This window comes from Ochlerotatus camptorhynchus, unplaced genomic scaffold, assembly GCF_037179485.1.
Source record: "Ochlerotatus camptorhynchus isolate MF236.1 unplaced genomic scaffold, CSIRO-AGI_Acam_v1.1 ptg000597l, whole genome shotgun sequence".
NCBI classification, from domain to species: Eukaryota; Metazoa; Arthropoda; class Insecta; order Diptera; family Culicidae; genus Ochlerotatus; species Ochlerotatus camptorhynchus.
Window position 1 is genome coordinate 138,944 of NW_027041077.1, and position 14,616 is coordinate 153,559.

General features: G+C 37.6%; 1 protein-coding gene across 2 annotated transcripts in view; it reads right to left on the reverse strand.

The window, feature by feature from the left end:
- LOC135713948 (uncharacterized) overlaps positions 1 to 14,616 on the reverse strand; it is a 191,478-nt gene that overhangs the window by 85,768 nt on the left and 91,094 nt on the right. The window contains exon 3 of one of the 2 annotated variants that reach the window (XM_065237167.1): positions 12,053 to 12,097. The exons of the other annotated variant lie outside the window; for it this stretch is intronic. Within the exon in view, the coding sequence (XP_065093239.1) occupies positions 12,053 to 12,097 (45 nt within the window). The remainder of the gene's footprint in view (positions 1 to 12,052; positions 12,098 to 14,616) is intronic. 2 annotated transcript variants of the gene reach the window in all.

Genomic DNA, 14,616 nt, shown 5'->3' on the forward strand with positions numbered 1-14,616 from the left:
GTGCCACTGGAGGATAAAATTACGGTAGAACAGCTTTGCTCAGCGCTGAAAATCACCAAGAATATGAAGGCTCCCGGCATATTCAATTTAATCTTAAAGAGCCTCAGCATGAAACTGTACTCACTTTTGGCCGCTATCTTCAACAGATGTACTAGCTGCACTATTTTCCAAGCATCTGGAAAGTAGCAAAAATCATAACAATCCGTGAACCCGGTAAGGATCCAACATTGCCCTCAAGCTACAGACAGATCAGTCTCTTTTCAGCGCTGAGCAAATTGTACGAGAAACTGATTCTCAATCGTTTTCTCAACTTTATCGAGGAACAGATCATTCTCCTACCGGAACAGTTAGGGTTCAGGAAGGGGCACTCCACCAATGATCATATAGTACGGGTGATGAATAACATCCGAAGTAACAAGGCTGTATCCAAGTCCACAGCCATGGCATTGATAGACGCTAAGAAAGCGTTTGACTATTCGCAGATGATACCGCAATAGCCGTCAAAGGAAGGATGCCTTGCGAAATAACGCACAAACTTCAACGATGCCTTGACGCCTTTGCTGAATATGCCAACACGTAAGCATTCAAAATCAATGCCTCCAAAACTTAAACAATTATGTTCCTCCATCGGAAATCCCCCAAACTAAAACCGGCTCCATCTTGTACTGTAATTATGGATGAAAAAAAGGTGGAGTGGTCCACAGAAGTAACTCATCTCGGGATGTTGTTCGATGAAAAGCTCCTTTTCACTCACATATAGAGAAAACCGTAGTTAAGTGTTCCAACTTGGTTTAGTGTCTGTATTTGCTGATTTTCCGCAGATCGCGCCTCTCAAAGTTGCACAAACTGACTGTCTACAAACAAATCATAGCACCTGCGCAACTTCGGCGTGGGAATTATGTGCACAGACTCATAGGAACAAAATACAGGTCGCTCAGAATAGAGTGCTGAGGATGATCCTTGATCGTTCCTTCGGTACAAGAATTTCCGATCTCCACATAGAGACGAACGTTCCAAAATTAGATTTTAAAATTGCTGACATAAAGATTAGATTTGGGCAGAAATGTAACACATCAGAAAATGCTTTGATAAGCAATTTTTGTATATTAGTTGTAGGTTAGTTGTAGATAGTAGTTATAAGTATCCTCCTTCTTTCCAATTTCAATCAAATTAATAAAAAATAATAATAATACATGTAAACCACACAAATACAAGAAATAAACAGCACTTAAAGCCAAAAAAAAAAATTGGCTGCAGTCATCGATTGACTGCCGAGTGCTGTAAAGGGGTGTTCGTTACAACGAAACTAATTTAGAGAGTAAGTAACTTTTACTCAGATGTGAGTCACTTTTACTCATTGGTATGGAGAAATTTCTAAAAGCGTAGGTCACTCTCAACGCATGAGAGTACGATTCGTTTTCAGTGTAACTTGCCATCCAGCAGGAAAAAAAGTGATTCAGAATGCATAATTACTTTTGTATGGTTCGACCGAAAGCAAGAATGGGTGAATATCTCACGAAATATATGCAATCTTTCTCTAAAGAAAAGAGGACACAGTATAATGAAAGTTATGAAAACTATAACTACTACTGTAAGTTTTATTCATTATTTTGTGAGTTTAATATGCTACAGTGAAGCAATCAAATTGACGTTCCATCTATTCAATTAAAATGTTTGCCCTTTTATAGATTTATTATTGAGCACAGGTAATTTAACTGAAGTTTTGTTGAAAGCCACTTGTCTGTCACAGTTCTGCAATATAAAGATTTGTGATGTCAGGTGCGCTTTGATTTTTAATGTTATTTTTCCATGACTAATTGGGGAAAATTGGGTGATATTTGGAACCTAATTATGAATCATGAAGGAACCGATTTTCTAATTTCAAAAAATTAACCTTAATTTTAAGATTTATTTAATAGCCTACGAATTTTAAAACAAATGTAATAAATTGTTCACATTTGAGGTAAGTTTCCCAGCCGTTATTTTGTTATTAACATATTATTGAATGGAGCAAAAAAAGTCCTATGTAAACAATGCGGTCGTGTTTTGGAAACAACTCTTAATGTTTTTCTTCTTTTAAAAATTGGTTGTTATTTTCTCACAAAAATCTATTTGACTGACTGAGAGTTTACTTTAGCTAGTTGTTTTTCTTCTTATTATTCTTTCTGACATGATAATTATTGCCACTGTAAGGAATAGCCTTATATATCCTTCAATTATTTGCTGGTTAGTCTCTTCTTCAGACCAGTAAATGTTATTCGCAAGTCTTAATAAATATTCGTCCGAAATTTGGCCTAATGACCATTCGATTTGGTGACTAATGGCCATTCAGCCTAGTGATAATTCAGCCTAATGATTCAGCATAAAATCCGAGGGATTATTTTCAGCACAGGAGTCTACTTTGGTGCAAAATGCGCAATATATGCATGCATTTATGAAATACCTCCGGCGAAGCAGATCATGACCAGAATATGTGTATGTATATACTTGTATTCTTGCCGACTACTTGATGATTTGTATATTAACGAGGTAATCGAAGGGAAAATGTTTTCCATTTCACCTCACTGGTTCTCAGTGTGAAAGATAATCAAATTCAGTGCATTTAAAATGCTAGGAGTTGATTACGGGAACCCGTGGTAGCAAACATCAAATGTTATAATCAGCGTCAGAGCTTTTCAGGTTTGCATAGCGAACGAATAAGTGGATCTGCACATTTACGATTTAGCTGCCCAATTGATCAACTATAAACGTGTACTCGACGAGTCAGAACTCAGTCATTCGTTAAAATTATAGAGTATATAGTAAGGCTACAGTCGGGAATCGACATTCCCGGATAGTTTTTTGCCTGTATTCCTTTATCCGGACTCCTAGATGCTTGAGTATCAGCAATAAGAATGCTGACCACATATTATTATTAGCGAACCAATTGCGTCGAGGAATCCGGAAAAAAGATTACGCACAAGGCACAAACACACCATCCGGAAATAAGGATTCCTCAGTGTATGCAGAAAGTCTAGTCACGGTATTGCCAAGCTTTTTTAACTTTATTGAAGTGATAGCCTTGGGCTAGTCCATCGCAAATTACCAAGCTTATTAAACAATGTTTCATATGCCTTCATTTGAGAAAATTGACAATTGACTGACTTTTATTTTCCTAATGGAAGCATAAAAGTGTGAATATTTTCCCCTCGGAAAATGGATGTCATAAAAAAACGCAGGTGGCATATTAATTTATTAGATCAGTGCTGTACTGTGAAACGGCGCATCTTCTAGATTGAAGTATTCGAATCAATTGAATTTAGTCCTCAGCTAAAGTAAAAGAGGGAAGAAAGATGATGTAACAAAAGTGCTTTCTTTGCACCAGATAAATACGATGGTGAGTGGTTCCGTGGAATTACAGGACGTAAGCGATTGACAAAAGACAATAGCTGATGTCTTAATAAATTGGATGGATCTAGAGCTAGAAGTTTAAATTGAATTTGAATTTCCACAGTTCTACATCAATGATTCATGAATTAATTGACTGCCTATCTATGTTGAAACCAGAGTTACACATTATGGAATTATTGGACCGACTTGAAGCAACTTTATTAGAACATAAAGCAACTTTATTAGAACATTTATAAAGCATCCCCATGCATCCCTCTATAATGCCTCTATTTTGGGCCCATACATAAATTCAGCAATCGACTTAATTTTCAATAGCGACCAAAAATATCCATTAGTATCGTCCCAATGACGCGTTCATCTAGATAAAATTGTTAAATAGTAGACTTGTAGCGATGGGCCCAATATTAGATCCATAGGCCAACATTAGAGCCATTTCCCCAATATATATATATATATCAGCCATTCCATAGCAAAACGATATAGTGGTTCTCAGAATTTCGTAACAATTGGCAGTTTTGTTCCTTATCAAAAAATATTAGAACCGTATTTTTTTATTTTCTCATAAGGGTGACCATTTTCCTGCTAGGGTGGTCCAAAAAATCGATTTTTTTCTATTTTTTCCAAAAATGGCATAACTTTTAAACCATTGTACCAATTTGAATGATCAAAATATCAAATGAAAGGTTATTAAAAATACTTTTCAGAAAAAAATATAAACATTTTTTTTGAATATTGGAGTTTTGTATCGAAGATTTTGATTGTATTTGTTTTCTATGGTTTTCATGGTTTGTAGACACTGGGCGTAACACGTTTTTATATTTTTTTTTTGAAAATTTAGGCTTTTCTACACAACATATCAAAAAATCAAATAATTCAAATAAAAACGTAATGGTAAAAAACGCTTTTTAAAGGATGCTACCATTTTTACCCCCGGAGATGCACTAGCCAATGGCTAAAAATCTCCTAAATAAAGCAAAAAAAAAAACATTGGTTCCCCATTTTCACCATATAACTTTGTTCATAGATAGAAAACTTTCGTCTTCAGCAAAGTTTCAAAAAATGATTTTATCTGCAATGTTTTCATAGATGTGCATCAATATTAATTAGACATAAAAAAGTTATGTTTTTATCTGAGTGTATACACCCCTTAAGCAAAAAATTAACTACTCAAATAAAGTACTCTTAAAATTAAGGAACAGTTTTATTCTACACTAAATAGTTTCGTGCGTCACAATATTATGATTCGTGTGCGTTCACTTAGAGTGAGCGCTCACAAATCGTAAAACCACTGAATGTGTACTCAAAATTAATCTATACGTTGAAACTACGTGAAAAATCACGTAAGCTCTCAATTTTTCCTCTCCGCTCAGTTTTACGTGACTCACTTAGAATGTATGTGATGTCGCTTGAATTTCACATAGAGTTCCTTTTTAACACACCTACATAATCAATTAAATGTACGTGATTTTCCCATAACACTGAGTCTATGTGCGTTTCACGTAAAGCTTATGTGATTTCCAGATCTTAAAACATATGAGGCCGTTTTGCAGCGATTTCGGCCTTCAATCGCTCAAATAATGCACAGTTATACTCGCTGTTGATGGTTTTTCCTTTTTCGAGATAGTCCACGAAGAGTATGCCATGACAATCCCAGAAAACCGACGCCATAACCTTTGCGACTCATCGAGCCTCCCTCGGCCGCTTCGGAGCAGTGCCAGCTTCAGTCCATTGCCGGGCACTCATTCTGTTCTCTGGGGTGTAATAGCGGATCCAGGTTTCATGAACAGTTGCCAATCGACGCCAAAAGTCCGCCCGATTCCGCATCAGCAAGTCCAAACACTCTTTCGAAGTGCTCTCGCGTTCGTGTTTTTGGTCAGGAGTGAGCTTGCGCGGAACCCAGCGGTAGGATAACTTTTTCATATGCAGAATCTCGCCAAAAATATGGCGTGTGCGCTCAGTAAGTACTAATCTTGGCGGTATCTGCTAGCTCGTGCAACTTCACTTTCCGGTCAGCCAACACCATTTCATGTATTTTTTTGACATTGTCCTCTGTAACCGCATCGGAGGGCCTGCCGTTGCGGACTTGATCGGTAGCACTTGGTGTTGCAGCCACCACGAAACTCTCGAAACCAATATTTGACGGAGCATTAGCCCCATAATATTTATCCAACTTTTCTTTTGTTTCCTTCGCCGTTTTGTCTCTCAAAATATAATGTTTTATGAGAGAACGAAAATCATTTTTATCCATACTCAACATGCCAAACACGTCAACAACAATCAGATGTCAAAACAAAACTAAAGACAGTATCGCTCTGAAATTTGGCATGTCTGCCTAAATATGAACAGTGTCAAAATATTGATACTAGAATCCTCCAATGAATGTCACTGACCAAATCACGTAACTTCTATGTGATAATCCTGTGACTGTTAAGCTTCATGAAATGAGTGCCCCTACATGAGAATCACGTAGCTCTTATGTGAAAAGTACGATCGGAAAAATCTACGTATGTTTTCACGTAGCATTTACGTGAAAATTATTCTGAGTGTGGCGCTCTGAAAGCAATATTTACAGGTTTTATGTTTCAAACACATACTTTACAACCTTTTATTTTATCTTACAAGTACTAATTGTCATTATAACATCTTATGATATCATAGTTCCGAAAAACATTTTTTTATATAGCAAGTGAGTGGAAGCAACCCTGCTTGTAACTTAAAAAAAGTGTGTTTAGGATTAGCCCAAATCAGTTAAACTGGCAACCCGAACATGTTCCACACTACCGAAACAGTATCACTCTCCCTCACTCTTATCGTTTTGTTTATTATCATTTCGCATTCCTTATCAACACATAGATGTTAGGTACTATTAGGCCCAATCTACCGTGATCGGTATAATTCGTGCGTTTATATTCACCACACTGACCCTTGTGTTTTGTTTCATATACACAGGGCAGTTGTTAAATGTCGATCTTGCGTGCATTCACCTAGAATAAAGCTATGTTCTAGAAACATTTTCGAGCTCCAATAAAGTTTAGATTTGGATCAAAAATGGAGAACGGGTGACCTTATGTTACTCTTTTTTAACCTTCTGCAAAGAACTGCCGAAGCACCATTTGCATGATGCAGATTCGCTTGTAGGAACTTAATAGAGATTATTTTGGACACTCGATAGCGTTTTCTGGGAGAGTGTAAATTTTGACTTCTTACGAGCTGAAAATTTGCATTACCCTGAAATATGAAATAATTACTTGCATCCTTGACTGGATATTTTAACTGCGTCACATCATCTTAGTGTCCATTGTTCCTCATGTTTTTGTATTTTCAATTCGTTTTATGATCATTGTAATATAAAAAGTTAACTAGATATTTATATAATCGGACATCCCTATGCATGAATACAAGTGGTGAAAACTTCTACCCAAGCCAAATATCCGGATACACAACATACATACAAATTAGTTCAAGATTTACTGTTTGCAATAATCTTGTACGTATACATTAAAATACCCACTCCTCACAACTGCAACACATCAGCTTCCCTACTTGATGTTCACTTCCGGTCTGCAACAAAAGAACCAAGTCTGCTCTTTTGTGTCGCTTCCGCCTGAGGCATTCTGTTGATAGGACCAATTCCATGCAGCGACCAAGAATAACAATAACGAGAATGCAAGACTGCAATACGTTTCCACCTCATCAAAAGAGTGAGCAGCTTGGTTCTGCTTTAGGTATGTATATGTATTCTGTGACACTATGTAGAACAGACATAAACACCAGCAGCGTTCAAGAAGTGCACAGCATACGCTTCCTTCGATACCGGATTTATGTACCGTGAATCGCCGCATCGTCGTTGGGGTAGCTAATGGGGGTGCCAAGGGGGTCAGGACCCCCTCAGAGTTTTCAGTGTTTTATTTTTGACTCGCCGGTATTTTGTCAAGCTTGTCAAGTTCGATGTTATTATTTAACAGTGATTAATAAAATTGTACCACAAATAATGATTTTTTAAAAGTTCTTTAAGTTGACTACTTTTCTTATGTTGGGGACTAGAAGAAACAATTTTGAGAAATCATATTATATCAATATTTAATCGATGTATGTCATAAGACGTTTTCGTGCTCTACAAATTGGTCATGAGCCCAGGGATTTTTTGTCAACTTCTGGGAGCTTCGTAAAACTTCAAGGGCTTCTAAATAGTTCAAGGAACATCGTAGAAAGTGAGGAAACTTAGTAGAAATTCTAGGAACTTCATAGAACTTTAGCGAAAATCGTAAAAACTTGGAAAAGCTCTGAAAATTGCGTAGAAGTAGGTTTGAGGAGCTTCGTAGAAGTTAAGGGAACATTATTTTATTTTAGAGAAGCTCATTATTGATCGGGAATCAAATTCAAGAAAATTTCGTTCGTGGAACTACGCGAAAAATCACCGAGAAACGTAGAAGTGCAGCAAACTTTGTAGAAGTTTTGCGAATTTCGTAGCATTTTGAGAATATGAAAATTAAATATAAGTGTAAGGAATTTTGAAAAAGTTCAGGGAATTTCTAGACTTTTTCTGGAAGTTCCCAGAAGTAAGGAATTTTGAAAAAGTTCAGGGAATTTCTAGATCTAAAGATCTAAAAATAGTTCAATAAACTTCATACAACTTCAGAGATCCTCGCTTCAGTTTAGGGAACTTCAAAAAGCTCCATGAACTTCTTGGAAGTTTTGGGAACTTCGTCTAATTTCAAGGAAGTTTCCAGATATTCAAGAATATTTGTAGATGATAGGTGTCTTTCCAGAAGTGTAGAATTACGAGGGATGTAAGGAATTTTGTAGAAGTCTGGGAAATTTCGTAAAACCTAAGGGAGTTTTTTTAGAATGAATCTAGATTTTTTGGACATGTTTGTAGATCCTCTATAGCGAAACCTACAACTTTATAACTTCAAAAAAATATAACTTAAAAACGAAAAAAAAACACATCGATTTTTTTGACCACCCTAACATGGAAATGGTCACCCTAATGACAACATAAAAACGGTCTAATATTATGCGATAAGGAACAAAACTACCAATTTTGACGAAACTCTGAAAACCACAAATCGTTATAAATCGTTTTGTTATGGAATGACTGTATACCTAATATGTATTAATTTCATTCTTTTCGATGAAATTTATGCCTGGAATTCAGCTGCAGAGAGTTCTTGATTTTATATATAACTCCGAATATTATTTAGTCTGATACATCGAATAAAAAAATGTTCTGGATAAATGCTTTAGTACTTTCTTTTCTCTTCAAATATCATAATCATGACATTCATCTGGTATCTTAAAAAACCTGATGAAATTAAATTATATCCTGATTTTTCATATTTTTTTTTCAAAAGTCAATTTTTCTTTCGAAAAATACTGTAAGCCTCAGAATCTAGGTAAGTTTTCCAAGATATTGAATTACGAATTTTGAAGTCCAGGAGATTAAGAGCTTGTCTAAGCCTACACGCTTAGAAATAACTAATTTCACACGTGACGGAATCCATGTTTGACATAAAAGATGAGACGTAAACAAACATGTCATGTAATATTAAGTGTTCCGAGACTGAAAAAGTTCGTTGAGCTATACTTCGCGTCTGTTATGACTCAAATTTATGTCAATATTGACGCTCGTATATGTCACTCTCAGAGTACCTAAATTTACATGATTTTTTCTAAGTGTGTATGTTATTAAAACCTTTTTTTTTATTTTTTTTTCGTTTGTTTTGTTTTCCGTCGATCTTGTTTTCCGTGCTGAGCACCAATGCTACCGACGCCAGGAAGGCAGCTCCCACACCTGGACCCTACCTATCGACTCATCAACTCATGAACCGGGGACCAACGGCTTTACTTCCCTTCCGAAGGAAGGCGTGATCAGAGATGTTATGCCTCAGAACATCCCGACGGCGCAGACTGGGATTGAATCCAGGCCTGCTGGGTTGAGAGGCAATCACGCTTACCACTGCACCACCGGCACCGCTGTTATTAAAACCTTTTTATCCTTTTTTTTATTAAACCTTGAACATTTTCCTAATTTCATTGTTTCCCTTGATTTGTTTTCCGTCGATCTTGTTTTCCGTTCTGAGTACCAATGCTACCAACGCCAGGGAGGCCGCTCCCACACCTGGACCCATCAATTCATGAACCGGGGACCAACGGCTTTACTTCCCTTCCAAAGGAAGGCGTGTTCAGAGATTTTATGCCCCAGAAAATCCTGGTGGCACCGACTGGGTTTGAACCCTGGCCTTTTGGGATTCTTAATGTTCTTAACGTATGAAATTTATTCTGTGTGCACTTTACCATTTCAAAGCCAGAATGTTATAAAATTATTATCTTCAAAATCCTAGAATTTAATTTTGGTTCCTATGCCTGAGATTTATCTGATGATATGATATTTAAAATCTAATAAAGAATGTCAGCTACAAAACTCATTGAATTACCTAACACTGAGAATTTTCTTGAGTTTGAGATGCTTAAATTTTTGAGATGCAATGTGATTTCATTACAAAATTTTTTGATTTACGGTTTAGCGACTTTGCAGTCAATTTAATTGTTTATAGGAAAGTTTGAACATACTGAGAGGTAAGCACATATCATCGGTAAGAGACGTGTGTGTGAGAAAATTTGCGAAAAAATCTAAGGGCCCCGGTGGGATTCGAACCCACAATTCCCATTCAGTACACGGGTGCATTGCCAATTATACAACGGTGGACCTATGGTCTACGGATGTATTTGGCTAATGACATTTGAGTTTCGAATCCGTTCCCCACCCTAGCCTTTTTGCGCAAGCGTTCTCTGATACACAACAATCGTCTATTATCGACGATATGTGCTTGTACCGCAACCACTCAGTATCAGTCGATGTGAACAAACACAGCTCATTTTTGTTGTTCATCTTACATGCTGAAATATGTCCAGTACAGTATGACTCTAACATTTTGAGCTGCCGGCCTCACCTCCGACCACCGGGCCGTAGTTGATGAATATCAATTACTTTTACTTTTTTGATTTTCGGTTTAGCGACTTTGCAGTCAATTTAATTGTTTATAGGAAAGTTTGAACATACTGAGAGGTAAGCACATATCATCGGTAAGAGACGTGTGTGTGAGAAAATTTGCGAAAAAATCTAAGGGCACCGGTGGGCACATCGACTGATACTGAGTGGTTGCGGTACAAGCACATATCGTCGATAATAGACGATTGTTGTGTATCAGAGAACGCTTGCGCAAAAAGGCTAGGGTGGGGAACGGATTCGAAACTCAAATGTCATTAGCCAAATACATCCGTAGACCATAGGTCCACCGTTGTATAATTGGCAATGCACCCGTGTACTGAATGGGAATTGTGGGTTCGAATCCCACCGGTGCCCTTAGATTTTTTCGCAAATTTTCTCACACACACGTCTCTTACCGATGATATGTGCTTACCTCTCAGTATGTTCAAACTTTCCTATAAATTCATTACAAAAAGCATGAACAAACGATCATTGCTTGTTCAAAATTAGTACGCTTTTAAAGCTCCCACAATCGAGGTCCCAATCGTTGTTATGAAATAAATAAATTCAAATTTATTGTTTCACCATTAAAATAATAGTAAGCCTCAATGTCATATTATTGGTCACAGAAAAAACTAACCAAAAACAAGTTGGCTTGACGCAATTTGATTGAATAGCATCTTCGGGAGTTTTTATTTAAATGTAGTTTAGCAAAATAAAAAGAACTCCACCTAGGCCCCCTCCAGATAAATTTTCTAGATACGTCAATGCGCATCGTCGTCATATAAGTGAAATGAAACGCTCATGCATAATGTATCCTGGTCCTGGGCGATCTGCCTCCTCTTAGGACTGGCAAATGAAGCATTGAAAGCCATCAACTCGGATAGGAAGTGGAGTGCTCGTCGTTGTTTGTGGTGCATAATTCAGTTTTACCCAGATAGGAAATTGCATTACACAGAACAATCGCTGGGCTGGAAAGCTACTGCTAGCTAATGCAATAGCCTTGAATGGAAAACGTTATTCGCTGGCGCCTTTTCACATTTTCCTGGTTAAACGTAACAAAGGTAAACTTATGCTTTATAAGGTATTCTTATCAAAACCAGATTTTTCAACAAAGTCTTGTCGTCTCTACTAACAAAAAGAGAGATTATATTGCAAAAATCAGTTTTTTCCCAAAAGAGCCTTGGCACAAAGTTTACGTGGCATTTGCAAGGCCGATATGCTATTCCCCACATTGCACACGGTTGATCAGACTTATTAGGTTGAGTTGGATTTTCCGGGGAAAAATCTCGAATTTAATAAAATCCATGAAAATTTAACTCAGTCTAAGAGCATGCAAACTGAGTGAAACCTCCATCGATTTTCCTTATATTCGAAAAGTTTTTTCTTTTGAAAAGCGAGAGAGGCAAAGGCCACGTGAATATTTAGAGAAACACCTCAACATTGTAGCCTTTTACCAAGAATAAGACTCAAAGAGCAACTCGAGTGCGATTTATCTATCTCATGTAAAAATAACAACTTTTAATCATTTTTTCTAATTTGGGCTGGATACGATTGCATTAATAGCGTTAGCGTTAAGCAAAGCAACAAGATTACAAAGCGGTTGGCTAGAATGTGCTAGTATAAAATGAAACAAGAAAGAAAAGAGAAATATCAAGCAAATTTTCTTACCTTTGCGACCCAACCGGATCTATGTCGGCATCCTTGGAGAGTTTCCTGGAAGCGCAAGAGTAGCGTGCAAAGAGAGTAAAAAGAAACGAACGTTGATTCAAAATATCAGCCCGGAGCATTATCGAAGTGCCTTTTTGATGTTTGTCGTGACTGGCGTGAGGGCGTAGGAAATTGGATAACTTGAAGCAAATGACAGTAAAATGACGAAAAACTCTCGCGTCACTTTTCAACTGATCCTATCCACATGGATTGATTCTCTTCATCGACTGTTTCTTTTGTTTATATCTTAGCAGCAAACACATGATCTGATATGTTTGACGTGTTGGGTGCAAGGTAAAGGGTGATACGGTCAAAATTTGGTCAAGGGAAAACGCGTGTAAATCGGTGAAATCGTTTATTTAAAAAATCAAATTAAATTTCTTTTTCAAGTTCAATTAGTATAAAATTCAGGAAAAATATTCAGTTAGGCTTCCGCTTTTCCAAATCCGAATTGCCGGGCCTTACGCTTGACCCCTGCCATCAGATTTTGTACAGCCACCTTGTCCACCTTCTTCGCCGCAGAAAGCCAGTTTGCCTTGAACTGCTGCTCGCCCTTAGCAGTTTTTTTGGTCTTCTTTAGGTTCCGCTTGACAATAGCCCAGTATTTCTCAATTGGGCGGAGCTCTGGCGTGTTAAGAGGGTTCTTGTCCTTGGGAACCACCTGCACGTTGTTGGCGGCGTACCACTCCATGGCCTTTTTACCGTAATGGCAAGATGCCAAATCCGGCCAAAACAGTACGAAACAACCGTGTTTCTTCAGGAAAGACAGCAGACGTTTATTCAAACACTCTTTCACGTAAATTTCTTGGTTGACAGTCCCGGAAGCTATGAAAATGCTGCTTTTCAAGCCACAGGTACAGAAGGCTTGCCAAACCAGATATTTCTTTGCGAACTTTGACAGTTTCATGTGCTTGAAAACATCTGCTACCTTTCCCCTTCCTTTTGCCGTATAAAACTCCTGTCCCGGAAGCTGCTTGTAGTCGGCTTTGACGTAGGTTTCGTCGTCCATTACCACGCAGTCAAACTTCGTCAGCATCGTCGTGTACAGCCTCCGGGATCGCGCTTTGGCCGTCGTATTTTGTTTATCATCGCGATTTGGAGTCACTACCTTCTTGTAAGTCGATAGTCCGGCTCGTTTTTTGACTCGATGCACGGTTGTAGACGATACACCCAGCTTATTTGCGGCATCTCGGAGAGAGAGGTTAGGGTTTCGCTTGAAACTACCGGCAACTCTCTTTGTCATCTCAGCGGCTTCCGGTTTTCGATTTCCCCCCGATCCAGACTTCCTGGCTGTCGACAAACGTTCCCCAAACACTTTAATTACATTTGTAACGGTTGATTTGGCAACTTTTAGCGATTTTGCCAACTTTGCGTGCGAGTAGCTCGGATTTTCGCGATGCGCGAGCAAAATTTTGATACGCTGCGCTTCTTGCTTGGACGGCATTTTGACAACTGAAGAGTGAATTCCAAAATCAAAATAGGAGCAACATTCTACACACACACACCTTCAAAATGAGGGGTGTTCAGGTTTTTTAAGCGCAAAATTGAAAGAAATACGTCAAGTTGATATTGACCAAATTTTGACCGTATCACCCTTTAATGCGATCTTTTATCAAAATATATGGCGAAAATAGCATGATATGTGTTTGCATGGCCACGGTTTCTCTTGTAGTATCATTATTATAAAAAAATCAGTATCGCTGAAAAACCCACCAAACGAAATCTTAGGTGCCCCTCTTTCGTTTGAGGCCAGTTTCAAAATGTTCTATCGGTGGTTATTTTTACATACGGTTTTTGGACCTCAATGGTCGAAATACTAAATTTTTGGACGTAATTTACACTGAAAAATACGAAAAAATAAAAACTGTTCTAGACCCCCCGACTAGTCTCATATGAAATGAGTGACCCTAAGTTTACGTTTGGTGCGATACTGTTTTTATTAAGTCCGTGGTCATCCAAAGAGAAACTCGATGAAGAGAATCGATCAATGTAGATAGGACCTATGGAAAAGTGACGCGAGAAATGCATAATTTTTAAAACAGATTCAAAGGGAGTATTTCCAGGACAAAATGCAAACCAGTTGGACATGAGTGTTTCCGATTTTTCTTGGAGGCGAACCAGCCTAAGGCTGAAAGCCTCCTAAATAAAGCTAAATAATAATAATGTTTCCGATTTGAATAAAACATTACTCATATGTTAACTGATACCAATGGTTGAATTTTTCATTTAGAAATGATTTTTTTTTCTCCAGAGTAACTTTAAAAATAGCCTTCGAATACACCGAATTCAAATAGGGATTATATTTTTTTCATAAAATCATAACATGAAAATGATTGATCTGATCAAAATGACATTTGAGAAAAGGTAATTAGACATAAAATTTTGATATTCTCAAAACACTCTTCTATTGATTTTTATATTTTTTTGTAAAACAAGCTGAAGTAATGTCCTAAATTTTGTGAAGAGTGTAAGTCCTTGTCCAAGCTGGCTAAAATGATAAATTTTCCTAGGAACACCATGTGGCG